The 27,827-nt window shown below is 39.3% G+C and overlaps 1 protein-coding gene across 1 annotated transcript in view; it reads right to left on the bottom strand.

Annotated features, from left to right (window-relative positions):
• Positions 1-605: 605 nt before the first annotated feature.
• Positions 606-27,827, bottom strand: part of LOC145991018 (uncharacterized) — a 46,925-nt gene continuing 19,703 nt past the window's right edge. The window contains exons 2-4 of the mRNA XM_083126687.1: positions 3,806-3,961; positions 1,847-2,017; positions 606-931 (exon numbers count right to left, since the gene is read on the bottom strand). Of these exons, the coding sequence (XP_082982813.1) occupies positions 719-931; positions 1,847-2,017; positions 3,806-3,961 (540 nt within the window). The 3' untranslated portion in view covers positions 606-718. The remainder of the gene's footprint in view (positions 932-1,846; positions 2,018-3,805; positions 3,962-27,827) is intronic.

Raw genomic sequence — 27,827 nt, 5'->3', positions numbered from 1 at the left:
CTGCCGCACGTGGTGTTGTCTACGCCGACAGACAATGTTGTTGTTTCTCTTCTCCCTCCGCGGTTGCCTTCAAAGAGGAGTTAGTGGTTTTCTTCTGAAGGACAGCCTATGAAGTTCAGCAACCCAGATAATTGACCGGATGGTCTTCTGCGCAATTGCAGCACTTGGCTGTGAGCCTGCAATCTTGATTACTGCAATCGATTGCCATGTAGTTGACAGAAAACTTCATGCAGAGCGATGAAGCTTGATGGTGCTTTTTGGAATGACTGATTCTCTGACAGTAGTGGCATGGCAGAACAACAAGACATAGTAAGGTTTGTTAATGCATGGAAAGATAGATGTACAGACCATGTGAAGAAAGTGGGAAATAAATTACGACGTTAAGCATTTTACATAAAATAGAATCTATTTCAGCAACAAGTAGAGAACATCCCAAAATAATGTGGTTGAAAAGTGTCCCAATAATCTTCCATCAATGACAGTGAGATGGTGGACATGGATGGCAAGAAATACAGATGCATTGATGCTGCGAACAAGGCAAAAGTTAACACATAGCTGTAACGAAAGTTGTCAAGGTAAGGTAATATTGAAAAAAGATAGGTATATAAGTAGTATATTTACACCAGAATTTATTAATCCGATACAGTTTTTCAATTAACTTCTGTAACAAATATGTATGTGTACCAAAGATGTATGAATACAAGTCAGAACTAAAAAATTAAGAAAATGCTACCCCCCTAAGGTCATCAAACTCTTGCGTCAGTGTTTTGTAAGGTTGAACTGTTGCCTTAATGTACTGACAACCCACTTCATTGTCACCAAGATAGTAGTACAGCTTAAGGTAATTGTCTGATTCGTCGTTACTCACTAACTGCCAATTTGATTCTGGAGTCTCCAAAATATTATAATAGCTATCAGAATAGTACTCTTCCTGAAAATAAATATATAAGATATTAATGTTTTCTTCATATCGTTAGCATTAGAAGCAATAAAAAGATTATGTGCAAATCTAGTGAGCGGTTTCGGTGGCTGAACACGTTAAGCGTCGTCTTTTGATCTCATTACAGAAGATTCTGGTTTCGAATCATGGCCTGATGATAGATGTTCATTGTGAATGTCCTTCATTTATTTCGTGTAATCATCGTCGCGGAAGCCAAACGGAGCTGAAATTCAACGTAAAATAACACAAATGGAATAAAATAAAATTGAGTGGAAATGCCAACGATTGAAACTTTGAGATTTGGTGGTGACATTAATATCTCCCTTGATGTTTTTAAATACTTAATTCATAAGTGATTTACAAGACCAGTCAAGTAGTGTGATATTGGTGGTTAATATCACATCTTTCTCAGTTCGCGGACAGTCTGGCTACTGTAATGTAATATCGGTCTCTTTCCCATTGGTGCGTGTTCACTATTAGTATTGTGTGGCGAAATGCATCATGCAAGTAGGGCTTATAAATGAAAATTTAAAAAAATACATGTTTCGGAAATTCTATGGAAAGTACCTATTTTTTTTCTGATCGGATTATGTCTTGTTCAAATTGACTTCGAGGCTTTCATTCATTTGTTTGCTGTCATGAAAGGCAGAAGGAAATACTTTTAGACGAGTGTTCTCTTGTTTTGTATTGTTTTAGAGAAATTTAATGAATAAATGTTAATCAGATGTGTCTGTAATTGAAAGTTTACAAGTGCGCATAATTAGTGGGAGCAAAGTACATGATAACAAAATTGTTAATAGCTATGAATGTAATGCCAGAAACAAAGGATAGTCTAGGGGCATACTTTTATAATCCCCCATCCCCGATTATGGAAATAAGCTTGAAGTAAATCAGATAACTACATACCTCTGGGAAAGGGCAGGTCTTAACGTCAAGATCATCGATGTTTTGAAAAATTGGAGAATATATTTTATCTTCTTTCAATAGTTTTTTGCATGCATCTTCGATCCAGAAGTCAGGTTGAGTTTTGCAGTTTTCCTCGGAATTACTGGGACACGCCTGTACCTCAACTTTAACCTGAAAATATTTTTTTCTGAATCAGGAAATTAATACGCAATCAACTTCAAGTAAAGTAGAATACCATTACTTGCAATTCGCCAAGAATAAAAATATGTATAGAAATGCTGCAGATGAGAACATGGAAACCCATACACAATTATCCAAGGGAAGTGTCAGATTTAAAAAAAGTTTCCAAGATATGAGTTAATATTTGAGTTTTCCTGGTTTGATACCCGGTGGAGACACATAGTGGTTCGGATCCGACTTTAAATTGTAGGTCCAGTCTCGATTAGCTTTTCTGTGCATAAAGTGGACTTAAAACAACAATTCAACTCAATTCAATTCAATTTAAACTGTAGGTACAGTCCCGATTAGCCTTACTGTGCATAAAGTGGACTAAAAACACCAAATCATCCAACCAACCAACCAATATTTGAGTTTCCTATAGACTGCACTTCAAATGAAATATCTGTAATTGTTTTGCCTTTTGATATCTAGGCTAGTTACTTATTTTAGTAATTACAAAATAAAACAGAGAACTGGATTTATGCTCACCCAGCCTCAAATCAATGAACCTGTGAGAAATGCTGTTGGGTATAAGTAGCCGAAGCGTGGTGCTGATCACATAACGTCCTAAATGGCCCAGATCGAAATTGTATGGGGTTTACCCACACATCCACTGATTGTTCCTTCCTGGCATTGTGCTATTTGCAAGGAGAACTTTACCTTTTTATAACAGGAATTAAATCAAAATTGTACCCCATCTTACTCCATCTGTGATAACGTTTTGGTTAGGCAACTACGAATTGCAGATTACCTCTAGTCTTTGTCAGCGCCTTTTTTCTGTGAAAATAAGCAATGGTTATCTGACGGCATGATCGTGCATAACGATTATGAGTTGCTAATGCTGGAGCAAGAAATTCCAGCATTCTGCCATCTAGGTGTCTCAGATCGCTTCAAATTTCAATTTTCGCACAACCTGTTGTGAAATATTAGACATGCAACAAGGAACTTGGGGCTTTTGAAATTCATAAGTTATATTGTAAATACCAAGTTTCCAGCACTTGTACTAAGACATTAAGACTTGTATAGGGGAAACTAATTTCTACACAAATTTTCCATTTTACGAAGACATCGAACTCACAAAACACATAATGATGTTACGTAGTGTAAACATACATGCGTTTGTATATAACCCAAGAGAAAACACGAAAGATAAATGACTCATATTTGGCCATGTACTTACGGACAGTGGCGTCACTAAAGAAGTGGCGAGTCTAGCGGTGATAGACCAATCGTATTTTCGAAATGGAGTACAGAGTTATTTTGTCGATGTCACAGTTCATAAGCGACGCTCCTACACGCGCTTTACACCCCTCGGTACCATCAACAGGCAGGCTGGAAGGAGCTACTAAACAGCCCTTTAGACTGCCCACCAGTTTCAGGTAGAGTCTGCCGCCGAAAGGAAAACAAGAGATACCCATTTCTACTTCGATCGATGAGGGAACCATGATTATTTGCAACTGCTATAATAGTTACCTCACTCACCATCAGATAGATCACGGGTTAAGGTAGCTGCCACTCAACCTCCAAATAGAAAAAGCTGGAAGTTGCAGTAACTTTTAGTTACTTCTAAATACGGACTTTAACAGTACATTTAAAAACCGGCTTTCAGTCAATGTAATAGTAAATTTATCACGTTGTCAAACTTTTCATATTCAAAATTATAGTAATAAAAATTTAGCCTTTGATATGTATGTATACTGTGTGATTAAAATAGAAACACTGCAAGAATTTCCCCCTTACTCTGAAAGAATCGTCCAGTTCTACTTCCAGAACAATTGTGGCTCCTATCATCATGGATGTATCATTAATCCATAGAAGTTCGACATCATTAATCACAAACTTGCTAGCTTCGTATCCATTGCATGGTTTAAATTCCCTCAAGAGGAGACTCATATCCTGAAAATAAGCAAGGGTTTATTATAGTCGTGGATAAATTCTCCAAATGACTAGAGTTTAAATTGATTTAATAGAAAAATATTTGAATGCAGGTTTTACTCAATTATTTCACTTTAACCTTGACTCTCGCATTTGCAAAAATGAGGAGATAAATATAATTTAATATATCATTAAATGTGTGTGTGTGTGTGTGTGTGTGTGTGTGTGTGTATATATATATATATATATATATATATATATATATATATATATATATGAAGACAAAACTAATTGGTAAACTAACCAAGTAACTAGCAATATGAACTAAAATACTTAGAAAAGCAAACAGACATTAAGATATTGCGAAAAAAGTTTTATTCCGCAAAGTATTAGCCACTTTTCTCGATGACGTTGGTCCATCGTTCGGACAACTTGTGTCGCCCCAGTTGAATCTGGTCATGCTTCTATTTGTAAAGCAGGGGCTCGACATATGCGCGTGCTAGATTATGCATACATTATCTGTGACTTGCACAAAATTCGAATGTTCTGGAATTAATCTGCAGTACTTAAGATAACAAAATTAATAATTATGTGATATTTTTCGGCATTGAAAAATATTTTAGGAAGGAATGTAATTTACAACTTTAATAACTTTATGTGAATATTGTAAAAGTCTAAATCGCATGATGTAAATATAGAGATCCATGGATACATGTAAATATCGACCAAGTTTCCTTAGTACTTTGTAAACAACCTCTCAATATAAAAGAGAACCAGATTTCTGTATATTTCGGCTTTCTTACCCGGTTGCCGTTAGACTGGTATCTATCACAAGTCAACCTATGTAGTAGAGAGAACTGCCTGTGTCCCATGTCGGTCTCTGCTTATGCTTGGGTCAGTTTCTCATAACCTGCTGCTTATGTTCTGGGTTCTTGCGATACCATCGAACCGTGAATAATCTTGTTAGGGCTGCCCGTTACAGATTTGTACGCAGATCTGCATCTGTCAACTCGATCCACCATTGCCAGTGGGTACGTTATATTGTATATTGTGAATGAAAGGATAATAAATCAACCTTATTGGAAGAAAGTTCCATAACCTTTCATTTCTAACTAAAAGAAAGGTATAAATCCGACACCAGTGACCAGTCAGGGCCTGTCATCTGTTTACCCTATTAGCTAACTGAGAAGTCCGATTTGGGTAACTTAGTTGTGACCATTCCAAGGCCTTGGAGGACCAGTGTAGGTGCGTGTCAAACTTCAAAATACCGTCCGTGTAGAATTGGCCTGGTTTGGAACCGAAAAAGTCAAGGATGTGCAGTTTTACAACATTGAGGTCGAGTAATAAGTTTCAGTTCAAATAGTTATATAAAGAATGGAACAAGAGAATGGTGCAATACCCGGTGAATGTGTTGGGTGGGTGAAACGTTACTCTTCTTGGACGGAACACAAGAGGTCTTGATGGGACGCAAAGCCCTTCCTATTCACTAGATCTCTTCTGCCTGTTGTTTATGCAACTGTCCACAGAAATCGTCTGAATATATTCTCCGATTTTGTCGTAAAAGCTCATAATACATATTACAATTGAAATCCCACCAAGCTTATTATTATGTCCTAGAAAATTGTATTTTAGACCCTAATCATAAAATGTCCGGCGGTAGTAAAAAATTGCTATGTATCCCCAAATCTGTGAAAAATATAGTAGTAGACGAACTGGATTCGCATACTTGTAGCGGAAGTCATCTTGTCTTCACTAAGACATATAATAGTGCACTGAGTAGGATTTATTTCCCTTATATGTATGAAGAATTTCATTCAAAAAAATTGTCTGGAATGCTCTTCATGTCAAACCAATAAAAGGCCCACGGGATTACCCCCGGGAGGATTACAAACGATTTCATAATTTCGCCGATTTCAGCGCATAGCGATAGATTTCCGTGGTTCATTTCCTATTTGTGGTCCGCTACGTCATGGTTATGTTTGTCCGCCATGGATTTCGGTACCAGATATATATGCATTATCTCCATTGCTCTTTAATTTTGCCTTAGAATATGCTGTAAGGAAGGTAAAAGAAACTAAAGAAGGACTAAAATTAAATGGTGTGACTCAGTTGTTAGCATATGCAGATGATGTAGACTTACTGGGGGATGATGTGAATACAATTAAGAATAATGCTAAAATATTTTTCAAAACTGCTAAAGAGATAGGTTTGGAAGTTAACAAAGAGAAAACTAAATATATGCTTACAGGCCGAAACCAAATGTTAGGTAATAATCAAAATCTAATTATTGATAACAACTCGTTTGAACCACTTTCCAAATTCAAATACTTAGGAGTAATATTAACAAATGAAAATTATATTAAAGAGGAAATAAAAAGTAGGCTTAATTTAGGAAATGCATGTTACTTCTCTCTTCATAAACTTGTGTCTTCTCGTTTCATATCTAAGAAATTAAAAGTTAAAATATACAAAACAGTAATTTTTCCTGTAGTATTATATGGATGTGAAACTTGGTCCCTTACATTGAAAGAGGAACTTAAATTGAGAGTATTTGAAAATAAGATCCTTAGGAAAATCTTTGGACCTAAAAGGGATGAGGAGACAGGTGAGTGGAGAAGGTTACATAATTTAGAACTACATAATTTGTATTCATGTCCAGATATTATTAGAATAATTAAATCAAGAAGACTTAGGTGGGCAGGCCATGTGGCACGAATGGGAGAGGAAAGAGGAGTTTATAGGATTCTTGTTGGGAAACCTGATGGTAAGAGACCTGTAGGAAGGCCAAGACGAAGATGGAGGGACAACGTTGAGATGGACCTAAAGGAAATCTGTAGGGATGGAAAAGAGTATATAGAACTTGCTCAAGATAGGGAAAGATAGAAGACCTGTGTTGCTGCAGCCATGAACCTTCGGGTTTAAGAAGGCTAGGGGGTTAGTTAGTTATATATATATATATATATATATGATCGCCTCGTCGGTAGGAGTCGCAACCGCGGAAAATACAGTAGATTTTCTGTATAAGGATGTCATTCACAAGTATGGTTGTACAACGGAACTTTATTCTGATCAGGGTTCGGCTTTTACGTTCAAACTCTTTCAGGAATTAAATTCCAAATTGGGAATAAAGTTAAAGTTTGGTACGGCGTTCCATCACAATTCAATATGTTTGCAAGAGCGAGGACATGGTATTCTCCAAAATGTGATAAAGGATTATGTTAATGGAACACACACGAACTGGACAGCATACGTACAACCATCAGTATACACGTATAATATTTCGAATAAACGAAAATATGCATTAATCGCCCTTTTATCTCTTGCATGGATTTGAATCGCGGCTTCTCTAGGAAGCTTTGCTACATGCAACGCTCTGTGAGAATATTGCTATTGAGGATAAATTTCATAAACTGGAAAAAGCTCGAAAAGCAGCGCATGATAATTTACAAAAGCGTTATGAACAGCAGATAAAGTATTATGATGGTAGACAATAATCAGTTAAAGAAAATCAAAGAAAAATCCACCTGTGCAGCCAACTAAGTACCTAGGTATAATGATAAAACCATTGACGATAATGGAAGTATACAAGATCTCTTTGCAAAGTATTTTGAATCCGTATACTCCAAAGAACCATCATCACAAAAAGATCCACATTCGAATGTGCGATAAACTCACTTCCTAGGGCCTCCCCGATGGCGAATGGTAGCGTCAAGGGGTCCCGTGTTTGATACCCGTTGGAAGCACAAAGTGGTTCGGATCCCACTTTAAACTGTAGTGCCAGTCTCGATTACCCTTACTGTGCATAAAGTGGACTTAAAACACTAATTCAAACAATCAATCACTCCCTAGTATATTAAATATCTCTGAAATATTACTAAATGAAATTGAGCAAGTAATAAAAATATCTTAAACCTAAAAATCCGCCAGCCCTGACTCAATTCCCCCTTATTACGGGGAAGGCTGATAAGGCCGACATATGTAACCACATGCATATTGCAAAATTGTCAGTACCAGCAAACTCTTCGAGCAGATAATATACAAGAATATATATTCAGATGTTAAACCCGTTTTATTCCCCAATCAGCATAGATTTGTCCAGGAGCGCTCAACCTTAACTAATCTTGTCGAATTGATAAGATATATTGCATCTAGTATAGATAGGACAAATTGGCGTCTTATATTCAGACTTTTCAAAGGCAGTCGACACTGTTCACCACGGTATACTAATACAGAAATTAGCCAACAATAGCCTTTCTCCTCCACTTATAACCCTTCTCTCTTCCTACCTGCAGAACCGCCGACAATATGTGATGTATCAAGGCTGCAGATCAACTGAATATATGGCCAGTTCAGGAGTCCCACAGTGTTCGAACCTTGGTCCCTTGCTAAACTTAATTTTTTATAAAAGATTTGCAGAAATACTCACGAAATCTGAAATATTAATCTTTGCTGACGATGTTAAAATATAAATAAAAGTATCGTAATGGCTGGTGTGTCTACAATATTACTAGAAGAGCTGGATAACTTGCTTCATTGAATGAAAATAATAAAGTCAGCCTGAACTTAAATAAATGTAAACACTTATCATTCACCCGCAACAGATACCCTATTCAACATTCATACACTATTTTTAAAATGTTAGTACAAAGTGCGAATATCGGTACTGACTTAGGGGTCACTTTTGACCACAAGCTAACATTCCAACCACACATTGCCTGCACTCTAAGCTAAGCTCACAGAAATTTAGGATTTATAATGAGAATTTAGGAAAAAAACATTTATATTGCTGTATTATACGATCGTCAGATCTAAACTCGAATATGCCTCTCTTGTTTGGAACCCACAATTCAAGAAAGATATAGAAAAATTACAGAAATTTCAAAATAAATTTCTCAGATATCTACTACTTAAACGTGATGGTACATATCCAAAATTCAGTACCACCAACATACTAAGCAAACTTTCAGGTAATATCTAATTGATTATCTCATGTACGGCCAAAAATGTGTCCTTCTACAATCTGCTAAAACCTTCTGATAACCAAAATGTCCATTTAAATCATGCATTTTGTGCACTACCAAAGGTATAAGCTCACGTGGCACTACAAGTTTACGAATTTCATCTGAATTGGGTGTATAAAAAAGAATTTTGTTGCGAAGAAGATACTTTGAAAAGCCTTTATCAGTTGTACTATCTTCGAGGTGAGAAATTATATTATTACATTTTTCATCTGATCGTTGAGCTTTTAACCAAATAGAAGAAGTATCATCTTGTGAATCTTCCACGATTACTTCATTGATATATTATTTATCATCAAGTGCAGAAAAACTAGTACAAGGCAGAAATCTGCTCAACGTATCGGCAATACTATTCGAAACTCCTGGGACATGATATAACGTGAAATCAAAACACTGCAGTTTAAGATCCCATCTCGTGAGACGAGAATTAAGTGATTGCACTGCTTTAAGCCGAGACAACGATTTATGATCGGAATATAAGTTGAAATGAGTTCCTTTAATATATATATATATATAGCAAATTTCTCCAGAGCAAATAATATAGCTAAACATTCCAATTCGTGTGTACTATATGTAATCTCTGCTCCTCTAAGAGCACGACTGCCGTATTGTATGACACGAATATCATCATTATCAACTTACCTTTCTGGCTTGCATCAACAGAAACACAAAACCTAAACTCAAAGTCGGGTTGACTCAATGCTCGTGCTGAAATTAGAGCATTCTTTAGTAACAAGAAAGCTTCTTGACACTGAGGTGTCCAATAAACAGAAACATTCTTGCGTAAAAGGTGATATAGTGGAGTAGCGATATCTGAAAATCCTTGTATAAAACTATTCATCCAATTTGCCAGTCCTAAAAATTTGCGTAGTGACTTCCTGTTTTGTGGAAGAGGAAACTGTAGAATAGCTGAGACTTTATCATGATTGACCTTAATCTCGGAACCAGACACCATATGACCCAAAAACTTAATTTCCGTTTGGAAAAAATTGCATTTGGCAAATTTTATGGACATGTTCGTCTCCTGCAATGTCTGTAGAACATAATCAAGATGTTCAAAATGTTTCTCTATTGGGCTAAATATTAAAATGTCATCCACATATCATCAGAAATGAATGAGTCTCTGGTCAAAACATTTTATTCATTCTCTCAACAAAAACAGAAACAGCTGATTTTATACCAAATGGCAAATAACAAAACACATTCTGTCGTCCTCGATACGAAATGGCTGTGTACTTACATGAGTCGGGTGTAAGTGGTATTTGAAAATATCCACATGAGAGATTAATCGAAGAAAAATATCTTGCACCCTTAAAATGTTGAAGCAGCTCGTTTATCGGTTCAACGTGGGTAAGTGGTGAAATTATATGTTGGTTTAGGCGACGAAAATCCACCACTGGACGCCACTCACCGTTAGATTTTGGGACGATATGTACTGGTTTTAAATAAGGCGAAGACATATCTTTAATTATTCCCCAGGCCTTCCATTTCTGTAATTCCTTTTCTAACGCTGTTCTTTTGGCGAACGGTACCGGATATATAGGTGCCTAATTGGTTCATTTGTGTCTACTTCAATTTGATAAGGTTCAGATCGGAGTCGATCAGAAAACAAACTATGATATTATATTATTAGATTTTCAAGCTGAGACTGCTGCTCCGTGTTGAGTGATTCACACACCGCACCTTCGTTGTAATTTGATCTAGATAAACGACAAGTAAATTTGCTGATTCTTTGACTATATTAACTTCCTGCATCTGGCAGCGATCCCCATCAGTTGCGCTTTTGCTAGAGTTAAATGGGTGAACCAATTCGGAACCAGTAGACGCCATCAAACTAATTTAGTTTCTTCTAAAATCGAGTACAGCTTTGTATTGCCTTAAAAATGGTATTCCGAGAATTCATCATGCAGTTGCTTCAATACAAACATCTCTAAATAAAAACTTCCGAGTTAATTGAAATACTTATAATATTCCGACCAGCAACACGAAACTTCTGATGTCCTTGATCCACTGTATCTAGTTTGACACTCGGAAATATTGATTTTATACTGCTCCATAATTCATAACTGACTAAATTACACTGGCTTCCACTGTCGATGACACACTGTATGGTAATACAGCGAACTGTCCTTGTGATCTGAGGCTGATCTGTAATAGGAGTAGGTATTCCAGTACCATACCAAAAAGGCTCATCTTCGTACCAATCTAACTGGAAAAATATTGAAAGTGGATAACAATGATCAACTTCAGATAAGACGGTATTACTTTATACAGCATACTGACAAGTTGTACCTACTACGATATGATTTAGACGGACCCTCCTTTATGTTAGTGCGAGCAAACTGGTCCATGTTCACCCGTGACGTTCGTTTAATGTTGCTTCAGGGGCAAAAGAAATGAACTGTTTACAAGAAGTTTCTCTTTAATCGAAAGATGGAGCATTTTCATTCAATGGAGTATTCGCCACTGCAGTTGCATTGCAACTGTTTCCCGTTGACAACTGAGACGACAAATATCCGCAATTGGCACATACACCGTATGGTTGGAATGAGTGGAAATAATAATTAGAGAACTGAGAGTTAGGACGCAGTGTAAATTGCTGTTGTTCTTGCTCGTTTCTGGCATTGAAACTGTTGCCCGTAAATCTACCATTATTGTTGAAGTACCGACAGCTTTGTGGACTTCTATTTTGCCGGAAATTTTGAGTTCCTGCACCATTACGTCTGTAACGATAATATGGTCCGTTAGTTAGGTTAGGTTTCCCAAAATTATTATTTTTATTAAATATCATCGTCTTCTGGCTGGAGTTAGATTGTTGGTTTTCAGCAACAGATGGAAAATCTGTAAGTGGAATCTTAATTATTTTATTTTAATCGCTAGAAGAAACAAAATTAACACTGTTATTAGGTCTTTCAACATAACGTCTTGAACATTCATTTTCACCAAATTGATCACCGTTTAGTAACACCTTGAACTCTCAGTTTTGCTTTTGCACTATTATTGTCGGTAAAGCTTTTAGAATTATTCCCATCATGTCGGATTTTTTTTCATATACATTGTCATGAACATTAAGACTCTTGTTCGATCTTGAATTCAATAAATCCAACCTCTTTAGTAACGCAATTACATCATCCATTTTATTCAATCTAGAAGCTAATATAGTTTGTGCAATAGATGTGGCAACTGATTGATTAAAATATCAATAACTTCTGCATCATTCGGACGATCAACTAAATTACAATATGCTGAATGCGTTCGAATAGCAAAAACTTCTATACTACTCGTCGACTTAGAATCATATTTACGGCTTCTAAGTTCAGACAATTGAGCCTGAGTTAACGAAAAAGATGTGTAGTGATTCAGAAATTAGTCAATAAACTGTTTGTATGATGTGAACCAATCGACATGAGTTTTATACCAACCTTCTGCAGGGCCTTGGAAGCAATTAGTGATTCATTCGAGCCTTTGCATGTCAGGAACTTGCAGTAAGTGTAAGTATGACTTTAAAGTTTTAATAAACTTGCGTGGGCTTGATTTTTCAGGGTCTCCGCAATATTTAGGAAGCACGGTAAGTTCATTCAATCTTACCAATCTTCCAGGTTCTTGAGTAAGCGAACGCACACAATTGTCAGGATAATCACATCGATGATTCTGCGGATATGATGACTTTTGGTTTACTTGCCTCTTTCTTTCCTGTCCAGAACCATCAGAATATAAAGAACGAGTTGATTGACATAACTTCTTAGTATTACTAGCTCTCATGCATTTATTTCTATAACGTTTGTGTCTTTGCGAAGCAATGCGATGTGTTTGTCGTCAGAACATCACATACTGAAGAATCAGATGCTTTAAGAGAAGTTAGGTTCCATGCAGCATTACCAGGTTGACAGATACCATCATGTGAGGGCTATAAACATGTACATGATTATTTGATTCAACATTAGTCGAAGTCTCATATCTCAATTTAGTAATCTTTTCCTCACAAGGTTCCACGCGCTTTATTATTTCGTCTTTGTTCACAACTTCCTCAAATCTTTGAACTTGCCGAGACATGCCTGAAACATTGCTCTGATATTCTATAATCTGATCATTCAATCCAGCAAGTTTAGCAGAATTCTCTGTACAAGTAACGTTGACTTTTTAGATTTTCTCTGTTAGTCCTTGGACTTCCCTTTCCATTTCCAGATGTAATGAACGTGTTACTAATTTCCAAGACTCGGCAACTTCAGTTAATTCCTTTCGTAACGATGTACTCAATTCGTGGAAGTGAAGGTTGAGTAGTTTCTGCGAAATTTTGACGTTCTTGTTGAGATTCCCTTAGTTTTGTAAATTCTAGCTCGTGGGTTTCCCTGATTTTTGTAAACTCAAGCTGTTGAGACTCTTAAGTTTCACTCATTTTTGTAAACTCAAGCTGTTGAGACTCTTGAGTTTGCTTCATGGACTCTTGAGTTACCCTAATTTTTGTAAATTCCACCTGTTGTGACTCGCTGATTTTCCTTAACTCTGCCAGCAGATCAAACATTTGGAAAGGAACATTACTTTGTCCCATGGACATCTCGGCCAACACAGAAAAACGAATGTTAATTTCTTGAACATTTTCCTGGCTTCGTTTAGATGGCACGAAAGCTTCAATACTGAACGGATCATAAGATGGATCACAATTATTACAGAAATAATTTTCATTTAACTGATATAACTCCCAATGCTTGTAATACCAATGGCCACAATTTTCACGAGCTACCAACCTTTCCTTATCGGGATCTTTTCAGCACTTCACCATATTCATTGCACCATTTCTATTTTGCGATTCATCAGGTTCGCCACAGATCTAGCTGTAACACTTGTTTTCGATCTCAGATTATAAGAATTACTCGATGCGTACATAATATAACTTTATGTACAAACTAAATTCACGAGAACAATGGTGTAAGTTAACACTTAAGCAAAATACATCGCTCAAGATCGTTCTGGTAACGTTCCGCAAAACTGGACCACCAATTATAGTGTGACATTCACTAGTCAATCATTTGCACGATTACATTTCGTTCAAAAATATTGCGAATTATAACGCGAAGGTTAAGATACAACTTCTATGAGTCTATGTATTAGTAAAATAACTGAGCAATATGCAGTTCACTATTATCTATTTCCAATTCCATTACATCCATTGCTACATAATGACTATTGATTTTCGTTGCCGTAGCAACGTTAGAATTCTAAACATTACGTCATTTATACAGCGTTTAGCTCAATAAATAACATAAAACATAATTAATGTTGTACAAAGTAATTATTATACATTTTTGAACCGTAAATATAAAGGATTTGTATAATATGAAGTTAAAATTTCAATAAACATATAATTAATTATATTGTGCGGATCTACAGGATCGACAAAGTAGTTGTAATAAAAACAGAGAAAACTTACTTCTCCCAAAGCGCATGCTATTTGCAGAAACGTTAAGATAAAATTAATCTTCATTTTTAGTTTGTTACTTGCCCCTGGTACTTTCTGCATGCTTGACTCTTCTTTGGAAAGTTACCTGACTTCTGCAGTTGGCAGTAGTTTTGTAAAGAGGCTATAGAAGAGCCCCTTCTCCTCCTAAAGCATGAAGTTGATACATTTCATTACTCCTGCATTTTGATAAGACAGTGGTGTCTCAGATAAGAATATCAGTACCTCGAAGCACGGAGCCTGATGTTTAGGCTTATGCAAGTAAACTTGTTTTCTGCTACTTTTCTGTTGGAATGTTGTCAGACATTAACATTGTAGTTTTTGGAAGAATTCGGAATGATCGAGATTTGCAATGAATAAATGAAAGAAGGATAAAAACATATGAAAATTCCAGGCATGATCAGCTTTCCTACCCTTGTCGAGGAAACGAAAAAATACACATGTTTTACAATCAGCACGTTGGACAGTATTCTTTGCTTGTCGTCTTCGAAATATCTTTCAACCTCCTAACCCGAAGTTTTTAAACATAAAACAATAAAACAAGTTGAAACTGTTTTTATGGTGTTATATGGCGACCGGTTCCTGAGAAGTAACGAGCAAGTAAGGTCACAGAATACGCAGTACTTTAGATAGCGTTTCTCTAACAAAGAATGGTATACGTATTTATTCTACGAATGCGTACGTGATTGTGCGCCTGGATTGCATTTTGAACACTAACGAGGCTCTGGCGTCTGGACACTAAAACAAATAATAGTCTATGCGACCATAAAACTTAGTTTTTTTCTCTCGCGGATTTCACACATATCTATTGTGCATATAGCAATCCTGAAATCAAGCATAATTCTATACACAGCTCACCAACGCCTTGTGTAAATTAGGTTGCCTAGTATCAAATGTCTCTGTCCTAAGATTTTTGAGAGACATTGTACCAGCTGCTTTAAAGACCCCACCATGGTATCCTAACCTTATTTTCGTGAGAAAATTTTGTTCATTCTATCTTGAAATACAGCAACAGCAGATCGAATGTCATAAGGTAAATATAGAATTAAATATTGTCTTCCCCGATAGGAAAACGCTGTATACTTATACGAATCCTCGGTTGAAAGATAAATCGATCGATGAAAAAATAACTTGCTCCCAAAAGAAGTTGTAGTGTTTCATTTATGGGTTCCACTCTCACTTGAAGTGTAATTAAATGTTAATTTGAGACATCCATAAACCTCCTAGTTTTGGAACTATGTGTAACGGATTCAAGCATGGAGACCCGATTCTTCATAAATAATCCCCCATTTCTGCCATTTTTCTAATTCTTTCTCTAAAGCTTGTCTCTTAGACCATAGGCATGAGCACGGGGGGGGGGGGGCAAGGGTAGGTAATTACCCCCCCTAATCATGGACGTCCGCAGATTTTTCCCACTGTGGGACAAGCAAGGTATTTTTCATGGGGTGTTGTCCCCTCAAAAACACAACTTGAATTTGAAATCATCGCATTAATGTAAATTACTATGACTGAAATCAAATTACACGTGTTAAATACGTATATACTTTTAGGTTGACATTCGATTTCTAAGGGGGAGGGGTGGCCATCCTTGCCCCCCCCCCTTCCAGACGTCCATGTCCCTACATTATTATACTTTCACCTAGAAATTTAGTGTAGAGCAATCTTATCACCGATAAGTAGAGTAAGTGGACCGGTTGACAAACCGAAAATGGGGCTCGCCTTAATGGATTTCTCTCGTAAGGCGAGAGCCCCATTTTCTTGCAGTGTTGCCAACTCCTCACTCAAAAAATCACCAAGGTTTTTGTCTTGGTCTAACCTAACCTAAAGCAAGGAGCTGGCAACACTGCTTGAGGCTTGTACCTAACCTAACCTAACCTAACCTACCTAACCTAACCTAACCTAACCTACCTAACCTAACCTACCTAACCTACCTAACCTACCTAACCTACCTAACCTAACCTAACCTACCTAACCTACCTAACCTACCTAACCTAACCTAACCTAACCTAACCTACCTAACCTACCTAACCTACCTAACCTAACCTAACCTAACCTACCTAACCTACCTAACCTAACCTAACCAACCTAACCTAACCTACCTAACCAACCTAACCAACCTAACCTAACCTAACCTAACCTAACCTAACCAAACCTAACCTAACCTAACCTAAAGCAAGGAGCTGGCAATACTGCTTGAGGCTTGCCTTAATTAATTGCATAAAGCAATTTGCCAACCTACTGGTATTTTTGCCATAGCTTTTTTACAAAAAAAAAGAGAGGAGAGAGAGAGGGAAGAGTTAAACAACCGACAGTGTTGCCAACACCTACCTACAGCTTTTTTTCTTACTTGGAAAGGGCTTAGCTAATTTATATACTGGCGTAACATACATTCACTGGGCAATAGAGCCGGTAACAAATATATACTGCCGTAAAAGAGAGAGAGATGGATGGATGGCAACACAGTATGTGTGTGTGTGTGTATAATATGTAGCATTATTAACTAGAGTGTGTTGGCAACCCACCTACAACTAAAAAAAAAGATAGAGATACCAACATTGCCGTAAGATAAAGAAAGAGAGACCTATTGCGACTTTTGTAAACCTCTCTCGGGAAACACGATGTGCTATACACACGTGCGCGCTGGTGCTTCTTATTATTTTTCGTATTGTGAGGCAAACAAACAAATAAATAATTGTTGTTTTTTAGGATGCCTGGCCCCTAACCCCGCCAGGGTGCGTGGTGCCCAACCCAAAAAGGTTCTAATGGCTGCGGCTGTAGATAACCGCACCTCTGTAGAGTTTCACGTGTTTTTTTTTGTATAATAATAATAATACTGACAATAATGAATAGGTTAATTGTTGTTGTAGTATTTTGGTTATTTGGCAAAGTGCTACTGGTAACTGGAGAAGTTAGCGTGGGAACGTGAGGCGGTGGCGTCTGATTGTCTCCGCCGCCATTATTCCCACCGGAAGGTCTGCTCCGCACAGTTCCAGTAGGTTTTTGTACGGGTGACCTCGTCGGTATTGTGTTGATTCTGCCGGGTATTGATTAACATCTGGCGAATCCGGGGCGTGATACATGCCAGGGCTTTTGTCTGCTTTTTCGCTATTCTTCTTGCTGGATTTTTTATAGTATGCCAAGGTGACCCATATTATGACGACTACAATACAGAAAATTCCAAAGGCGGCGATCCAAATCATGATGGATGGGTGTGTTGTTTTTTGTTATTATTTATCGTCAAAAGCCATGTATACGTAACTCAAACCAACCTTGGAATTTTAGCTACCGACAGGTATAAGTTTTTATTAGAAACCCCGCGCACATCAGTTGCAGTCGAGTATTGCTACTGGGTAGTCGCATAAAAGTGTATGCTATACCAAGTGTAATATCAAGTGTAATAGAAACCGAATTAGTTTGGTCTGTCAGGTGAGTACCATATCAGCATAAGTTATATGCACACAAGTTGCTTGACCAGTTATAAAACTAAAATTTACGCAATTATACTACTGTTTTTGTGTGTGTTAAATTGCTAGCAGCTTTTTGTAGGTAAGTTTTGTTTTTTTGTTATTTTTTTGCATGTATGTGTGTTAATAATAATTGCGATCGGTGTTAGTGAACAGAAAGTGTTGTTTTGATTAAACAGCGAAATTATGCTAAACAAAAAAATATGAGCATATATAACATGTGCTTGAAAAGAATCCACTTCCACTGGGTATCGAACTTGAAGTTTACAATTATACAAGTGTACAGGGGAAACTTTATTTTTTTGAATTTGTTGATACTTTCGGTTGGATTTTGTTGTTTTAAGTCTATTTTATGCATAGTAAGGCTAATCGAAACTGGGCCTACAGCGGGATCCGAACCACCTCTGCCGAGTATCGAACTTGGAGTTTAAAATTATACAAGTGTACAGGGGAAACTCTATTTTTTGAATTTGTTGATACTCTGGATTGGATTTTGTTGTTTTTAAGTCTATTTTATGCACAGTAAGGCTAATCGAAACTGGACCTACAGTTTCAAGAACCATTTGTACCTCTACTGGGTATCGAACCCTTGATTACAAGACTATTGCTGTGCCATCGCAGAGGCTAGTGGAAGTACTGATTGATTTGATGTTTTAAGTCTATTTTATGCACAGTAAGGCTAATTGGGACTGGACCTACAGTTTCAAGAACCACTTGTACAGGTATCGAACCCTTGATTACAAGGCTATTGCTGTGCCATCGCAGAGGCTAGTGGAAGTACTGATTGATTTGATGTTTTAAGTCTATTTTATGCACAGTAAGGCTAATTGGGACTGGACCTACAGTTTCAAGAACCACTTGTACAGGTATCGAACTTTTGATTACAAGACTATTGCTGTGCCATCGCAGAGGCTAGTGGAAGTAGTACTGATTGATTTGATGTTTTAAGTCTACTTTATGCACAGTAAGGTTAATTGGGACTGGACCTACAGTTTCAAGAACCACTTGTGCAGGTATCGAACTTTTGATTACAATACTACCGCTGCGCCATCACAAAGGCTAGTGGAAAGTACATAGTTATTCGAATCTTATTTATTTAAAATATTTAGTTTTTTTTTATGCATGCTTATTGATTTTTAAACCTAAAGTTAAATAAAATCTGACAATTATATCCAAATATACTTATAGCTACAACGAACATTCACAAAAATGGCTTGAGATTTTTTTTTGCTACGTAAACAAAATGGTCGACATGCCAAATATGAACAGGCTATATAGATTTGAGAGATGGATAGAAAAAAAAGTTAATTAAAATTTAATTTTATGATTGCAACACGAAACTTAATAATTGATTGATTGATTGATTTAGTTTATTTTAACTTCGCGTTTTGTGCCTCTTGGCTAATTTGCGAAGATGGGGATGAGTGATGAAATTGATGAAAATCGACATTCACAAACAACCATACCCGACCGGGATTTGAACCCGGAACCCTTGGCGTTACAGCGTGATGTGCTAACCACTCAGCCACAGGGTCGGGCAAGTACTAGTATATACATAGACCAAAGTTACATAGTTCTAAGTCCCATAGGAGTCGAGAAAATCAATGTCTTGGAAAACATCTTAAGACAAATATCTTAATCTTTAAGAAAGTCGACTTCCGGTCTGTCAAGATGTTACTTCCGGTCTGTCAAGAAAATTTTCTTAAGACATTTGTCTTAAGATGTTTTCCAAGACATGGAAAACATCTTAAGACAAATGTCTTAAGAAAATTTTCTTGACAGACCGGAAGTAACATCTTGACAGACCGGAAGTCGACTTTCTTAAAGATTAAGATATTTGTCTTAAGATGTTTTCCAAGACATTGATTTTCTCGGCTCCTAATTGACCTAGGATGATGATTTTAGGTTTGTTGGATAAGATTCGACGAAAACTATTCGACTAGCAAATAAAATCGATTCCACTCCCTCAAGTTTCGAAAATATAGACAATTTTTTTATTTTTTTGAGAAACTTGATTTGTTGGCTTAGTTTTTACCCTATTTCGAAAATTTTAATGATATTTGATAAAAAATTGAATGTACTCTACAACCTATTGGAAACATAATGATTAGTGCTTACTGTTTTCGAGTTATTTTAAATTTAAATTTCAAGATGTAATTTCTAAGTTGTTTTGTAACTCGTAAACTATGGGTTGTAGAAAACCCATTCTTGTTTTATCTGCTATTGCCCGACGAATACTATAAACACAAATAATGTTTATTGCTTGATTTAAAAAAATAAAGATCGAAAATAATTTTGTTTTCTGAAAATAAAAAAAATGTGTGTATGGAAAAAAAATACAATTGTGTAATTTTTTTATGATGTAGGTTTGCATGTAAAAATAAGTATACCTGAAAGTTTTAGAATTTCAAAATAGCTATATATATGTATTTGCTATTATATCAGCCAAAATAATAGAATATATATAAACAAGAATATTTTCATAGTTTCATACCTCTACTAGATTGGTGGAAAAATATACTAATGGGCAATAAAATCTGAAGAAAATTTGTGTCTAACAAAAATAAACTAAATAGAATTACACATGCATACAATATTTATTGTGTTTTTTTTCTATCTACAATTATATTTTTCTTATATATTTTTTTTTATTTTTTTATAGAGTTGATTAAAGCACATATTTGAGGAAGGCAACACCACCCATATATAAATAAACATACCCCAAAAAAATGCGCTCCATGAAAAGTTGCCCTGTGTGCAAAAAAACTATATCGAGCAAACATTTTGCAAGACATTGTCGCACCTGCGTGCCAGGCAAGCATTTGGCTGCCACCGAACTGTGTTCCGGATGCAATAAACACATTACAATTGCATATGCCAAGAAGCATAAGCTTACTTGCCTAAGCAAAAATACATCTGGGGCCCAGCCTTCGACCTCCACCAAGAGGGAGGCAGAAGCAGCCTCCATCAATGCACCACCTGCTAAACGCGTCAAGCCTGCGATAAAAGCAGACCGGTCTGCTTTCGGAGGAATATTAGAAGATTACGTCCAATTGTCGGATGGCTCTTGCGATGTTTGTAGCTTTTTAGAGGAGAAGCGAGCAGAGATAGTTTCTATTCTTAGTAATGCATTGGCTACGCACTCCTCCACTAAATTCTACGCATCGCTTCGTTGCTGGTACAAGAAGCCGACTGATGAAATTTACAGCTTCTGCCACAACACCAAGGCGAAGACGCTGCATCTGGCGGATGTCGAAAACCTAGAGGACATCTACAGCAAGTTTGTCGAGGAGCTTCTGGCAAAGCAAGAAGAACATGAAGCTAAGGGCTCGGGGGGTTCGCTGTGTGGGGAGCGTCACGAACTGCGCGTCAAACTTTGCAAGTTTGTGCCTCTCTCCGCCTCCAGCTACGTCCCCTTACCAAAAGCGATTGTGGAAAAAAAGGCCGTCCTGAACATTCAGAACAGTGACGCCAAGTGCTTTGTTTGGTCGGTGCTTGCAGCATTGCACCCTGTTCACTGGAAAAAAACAACCACGCCGAGTTAACCACTACCTACCCTATGAGCCAGAGCTGGAAGATGCCATTGCTGGGATCGACTACCCGGTGGAGGTCTCGGATATTCGCAAGTTCGAGGACCGTACACACAACCCTCGGTTGGCCATCAATGTTTATGGTCTCACTGACGAAAATGTGGTGTACCCCATCCGTGTGAGCGACGTAGACGACGACGGTGCGCAGGAAATTCACCTTCTGATCATCAAGGATGAAACTCGCCATCACTACACCCTTATCCGCTCGCTCTCTCGACTTGTTTCGAGCCAACGGAGCAGTGAAAGTCACCACGTCGAGGTGTGTCGCAGGTGCTTGTCCACTTTTGATAATCGAGAACAGCAGGATTATCAACGCATCAGAGGTCCCAACATCGCTGCCGAGAAGCTCGCTAACCACAAGCTCTACTGCAATGCCAACGAACCGGGGGTGGCAGACTTGCCCAAACCTGGTACCGTGGAGTGTTTCCACATGTACGGTGCCATGGTGGAGCACCCCGCTATCATCATCGCGGATTTCGAAGCCTTCCTCAAACCCCTGTCCACTTGCGATCCCGATCCCGAAGTTTCCTCCACCACCCCTTACCAACTCCACGAGGCATCCAGTTTCGCATACGTTGTGGTGCGACGGGGCCAACACATTGCCCCCGAGCCCTACGTGTACCGTGGTCCCGACGCAGCCAAACACTTCCTCGAGAGGATGGTTGTCGAGGCCATCGAGATAGGGAAGTTCCTGTTGACCCCCAAGCCTATGGAATCGCTGTCTTCTGACGACAAAATCAAGCACGAGGAGTCTACTACCTGTCCTGTGTGCACCTGCGAGTTTAGCATCAACAACCGTAAAGTCCATCACCACGATCACTTTAACGGTAGGTACGTTGGTCCTTGGTGCAACGACTGCAACCGTAGGGCCTGGGACCCGCGCTTCATCCCAGTGTTTTTTCACAATGGCTCGGGGTACGATTTTCACCACCTGATCAAGCATCTTGGATACGACAATGCAAGAATCAATGTCCTGGCACAAAACGAGGAGCGTTATATTAGCGTCAGCAAGTGGGTGCCGATCCCCAACTCAAAAAGCAGGAGCATCGAGCTTCGCTTCCTCGACTCCCTGAGGTTCCTCCCGGCCAGCCTCGATGCTCTTGCGGGGAAGCTGAGCAACGAACAAATGCTTATTACCTCTGCAAATTTTCCAAACTTGGACGCCGGTCTCTTCAGGCGTAAGGGGGTCTACCCCTATGAATACGTCACAGACCCTACCAAGTTTGCGGAGACGTCGCTACCTCCCCAGGCGAAGTTCTACAGTCAGCTACGAGGCTCGAACATCACCGACGAGGAATATCATCACGCCCAGTCCATGTGGCGCGAGCTGGGTTGTCGAACTCTCGGAGACTACCACAACGCCTACCTCAGACTTGATGTGACGCTCCTCGCCGACGTGTTCCAGACGTTCCGGGCGACCGCAATGAACATCTACCACCTGGATCCCGCCTACTTCTATAGTCTCCCCGGACTGGCGTGGTCAGCCATGTTTCTGGTGACGAAAATCAAGCTGGAGCTTCTTTCGGACGTAGACATGGTGCTGTTTGTGGAACGCGCCGTGCGGGGTGGAATGGTCCAGGTGTCGCAACGGCACGCACGCGCCAACAACCATCACATGGTTACTGGCTACGACTCTACCCAACCGTCGAGCTACATCATGCACACGGACGTGAATAACTTGTACGGGCACTCCATGATGCAGCCACTCCCCTTTAGAGGGTTCGAGTGGGCCGATCCTTCCAAATTCGACATCGAAAGCTTCGACGATTCGAAACATGGGTTTTTTGCCGAGGTGGACCTTGAGTTCTCCGAGAAGCTGCAGGATTTGTTCTGCGATCTTCCCCCTGCACCCGAGTTTAAGTGTCCACCCGATTCCAATCAGAAGAAGCTCGTCATGGATTTTGAACCTAAGAAGAATTACGTTCTTCACTACCAGAATCTCCGGTGGTTGATGCAGCAAGGGGTCACAGTCCGCACAGTTCACCACATCCTCAAGTTCGAGCATTCTCCGTGGTTGCGTCCATATATCGAAGTCAACACCAAACACCGCACCGCAGCCACGTCCGAGTTTGATAAGGATTTTTTCAAGCTCATGAATAATGCGATGTTTGGCAAAACCATGGAGAATGTACGGAATCGCGTGGACATAAAATTGGTGACGAGGAAAGAGCGATGTCGTCAGCTTGTCGCAAGTCTATTGTTCAAGTCTCGAACAATCTATAACGAGCAGCTGGCTCTGATTCACATGAGGCAAGGTGTGGTGAAACTCACCAAGCCCATCTACGTCGGAGCTACTGTTCTGGATCTGAGCAAGCTTCACATGTTCGAGACGTATTACAACATATTACGTCCACACTACGGTCACGACATCTCGCTTCTCTACACGGACACGGACAGCTTGGTATACCACGTTCGCACAGCCGACGCATACGGGGATATAGCCACAGTTCCATCTTTGGTTAAACTCTTCGACACCTCGGGCTATCCCCAGCCGAACCAGTACGATATCCTGGCCCACAACAAGAAGGTGCCTGGCAAACTCAAAGACGAGAAGGATGGAGACGTGATTCTTGAGTTTGCAGGTCTTCGCGCCAAGGCCTATACCATCAAAGCCGAGGGCAGCGTTACCAAGAAGGCCAAGGGTGTCGGCAGACAGGTGGTTCGGGGGCATCTCACATTCGAGGACTTCGTGGATTGCCTCAAGACCAGGTCGTCTGTTCTAAGAGCTGAACAGCGCATCCAGAGCGTTGACCATGTGTTGACCACCAACAAAGTGAGGAAGATTGCCCTGGATCCCAACGACGACAAGAGGTACGTTCTCCAATGTGGAATCCACACACTGCCGTGGGGGCACTATCGCTTAGCAGAAAGCAAAACCTGCAACATATGCCCATCTTCAACAGAAGATTCATAAAACAAAACAAAAAAAAAACAAAAAAATCATTTTGTTAGTCATTACAAAAAAACAACACTGACTGTTATTACAAAAAAAACTTTGACCGTATTTTAAATAACCAGCATACCTATGAATCTCTTTGGTTTCCGAAAACAAACCAACATGGAGACTGTACACCGCGCGACGACAGATCATGAATTTCTACCTTCCATGTTAACTAAACTCAACGGTCTACTGATTGTTCACCTTAACAGCATTTGGACGAAATTGGATGACGATGTAGGCAAGATGTTTTACGTCTTCAACAACAATTTACATTTTTACAAAATTCCAATCGATGGAAAACTTCAAATCACCGTGAATCCGGAAAACGTAGGCGAAATCAAAATATCTACCGGCAAGAACATTTTTCGAATCAAGCACGACAAGATGCTTTCTAACATTACGTACGATGTTTCTGCAGGAGATTGTTTATACGTGGAACTCCTAGGAGATTACGACAAACTCATTCCTCTCTTCGTAGAATTACGAATCATCTATCCTATTATAAATAACCGTTAACCAAAATGCCTAACGATATTTTCGGCAACACTAAGCGTGTAGACCACGCAGAAGAGATTCTCATGTTGGACGTCCGAATTAAAAAGTTGAGGAGCGATTTGATCGCTTTGCAGGAGACCTTAAACAAAAGTTTAGAGTCGGAGATCGCTACGCTCCAAACGCAATGTCTCGACCCCATTCTGAAAATCGATTCCGAACTGAAAACGCTCATAAAAAATTATGTCGACGTACCTTCTTACGACAACGTTCAAAATATACAGTTGAGCGTGGATAAGCTTCAAAATGATTTGGCCAAATTGCAGCAATTTCAATCGATAAATGAAGATTTGGAAAAATTGAAACTCGAAATCGAAGAACGAACTTCGGCAATCGAAAAGAATTTCTCTGAACTTCAAACCGTCGTGAAGGATATTGATGTAGAACGCTTGCATGTTGTTGTTTCCAAATTACAAGAAGAATTCGCAGGCACGTTGGAAGAAATTAAATCCAAGTTACAGACTTTGGAAGATACCATGACGAACCTACCATCGTCAGACGAACTGCAGGTCATCAGCAAAAGCGTCGTGAACATAAAAATTCAATTGGAGGCCTATCAAGATTTCGAACACATTCAAACCACCATCGCTACGCTTCAGGCGTCTCTGGAGTTGATCAACGAAGAAATTAAAAATATTCACGCTGAAGCCAGTGCGTTGACGAGCATACAAGACACGTTAAGCACGGTTCAGCAGAAGATCGAATATTTAGAAAATTTGAACGTCGAAACGAACCTTGCTCATTTTCATCACGTACTGGACAACATACAGGGTGACTTGGAATCGTTACGGACGAGCGTACCTTCGAGCGAAGATTTGGAAAAATTGAAATCGGCGGTGACGGCACTATCCAATTCAAGCGACATCAAAAGTTCATTGAGCGATCTCGAGAGTAGGGTGGCCAATCTCCCCACCTCAAAAGAATTACACGCTTTGAAAAGGAGCATATCACGTATGCTGAAACGACTAGAAACGGAAACGGCGAACGTGGAACAGATTCGAGACGAACTTGCTTCGCTGGTGTCGACGCTGCCCACTTCGCAGAGCGTCGCCGACCTTCACACGCAGTTTACCGAGATGCGAAGCATCGTGAACGATCTTACCGAAAAAAGTTCGAAATTGAATCAAGTCGAGAATCTTCAGAGTATCGTCGTCAACATCAGAGATCAAGTTGGAGTGTTGGAATCCACGCAGGAATCGACGCTGGCCTCTTTCGGTGCCAAATTACAAGAACTCAACGAAAACTTCAAGCAGTTGAACGTGGAAGTGAAAATCAAACCGTCATTTTCTACAGTAACGGATACCATCGTCGAACATTTGTTGCCCGTACAAAATACACTGGGACAGCTTCACAGCAACCTCGTTAGCGTCGATACTAAATTCGCTAAACTGCATTCTCTGCAAGCCATCGAAATCAACAGCATACCCAATCAACAGAGAATCTCCACGTTCGTCGAAGGTAACAAACTGTACATGTTACATCCTTATCATCCGTACTACAAGTTTCTCCTCGATGGCACGATTCAGATAAACGAATTTTCGTACTGGTCTCACGGCAGAAAAGCTAGCGTTCCCACCATGACCTTGATATCGAATCGTGGTGTCCAGAAAGCAGGAAACATTCCTCTGGCACGTTGGAACGAAACGCGCAACATATATGAAATACACGAAGACGAAGATCTCACCGTTTTTGACGTGAGTGCCGGCGATAAGCTGATCATTCAAAACACGAGCGAAGTGCCACCCTCTTTGAATCCCATCACGCTTGTGCTTCTCTTCAAACGTAATCTCTAAAAAATGTCTAGGCAAGCCATCGTCGAAGAATTGCATAAACCTGCACGCCGCAACTACGAACGTTTGGCAGTGGTAACCAAGGGAATCGATGACCTCTGGCAAAGTGACCTCGTGGAGATGAGTAGCGGCAATCTGAAAAATGTGCATAAATTGAACAAGGGCAACAAGTACCTCCTCACCGTCATAGACACGTTTTCGAAATTCGCATGGGCTCTACCTTTGAAAGCCAAAACGGGGACATGCGTCACGGAAGCATTCAAGACAATTTTTCGCGAAAGCAACAGACGACCTCGGTTTTTGCAAACAGACAAGGGGAAGGAATTTTACAATGCCGTATTCCAAAAGTTTATTCGGAAACACGACATTCGACATTATTCAACCTTCAGTCACATCAAAGCCAGCATCGTGGAAAGATTTAATCGAACCTTGAAAACACACATGTGGAAACGATTCACGCTTCGAGGAAATTACAAATGGGTCGACATACTGCCGGAACTCGTCGACACCTATAATGATACGGTACACAGAACGATAGGCATGAAGCCAGCCGATGTTACGAAATCTGACGAGCGGCGTTTAATTTCTACAGTTTACTGTCCAAAGTACACTCCCACGACTACCAAGAAATCAAAATTCAAAATTGGAGACCAGGTGAGGATCAGCAAATTCAAACGCACCTTCGAGAAGGGGTTCACAAAAAATTGGAGCACGGAACTTTTTACGGTGGTTCGAGTTTTACCCGGAAACCGACACACGTATATAATAAAAGATAGTAGCGGCGAGATTTTGAAAGGAAGATTTTACGAAGAGGAACTCTCTAAAACAAAACATCCCAACACGTACCTCATCGAGAAAGTATTGCGTAGGAAAGACGACAAACTGTTTGTCAAATGGCTGGGACTTCCGGAAAAGAGTTGGATCGACGCGAACGAAGTGATCTTGTGAGTACGTGGAACGTGGTGAAGCGTCTACCGGATTCGGAAAGTCAAACAAAAAAAAAGAACGGCGAGTTGCTTCCCGACAGCATCCGCTGTCTAATCGTTGGTCCTTCGGGGTGTGGGAAAACAACACTGC

Source organism: Lepisma saccharinum, chromosome 1, assembly GCF_977018435.1.
Source record: "Lepisma saccharinum chromosome 1, izLepSacc3.1, whole genome shotgun sequence".
NCBI classification, from domain to species: Eukaryota; Metazoa; Arthropoda; class Insecta; order Zygentoma; family Lepismatidae; genus Lepisma; species Lepisma saccharinum.
The sequence above is the reverse complement of the archived record's forward strand: the minus strand, read 5'-3'. Positions and strand labels throughout refer to the sequence as shown.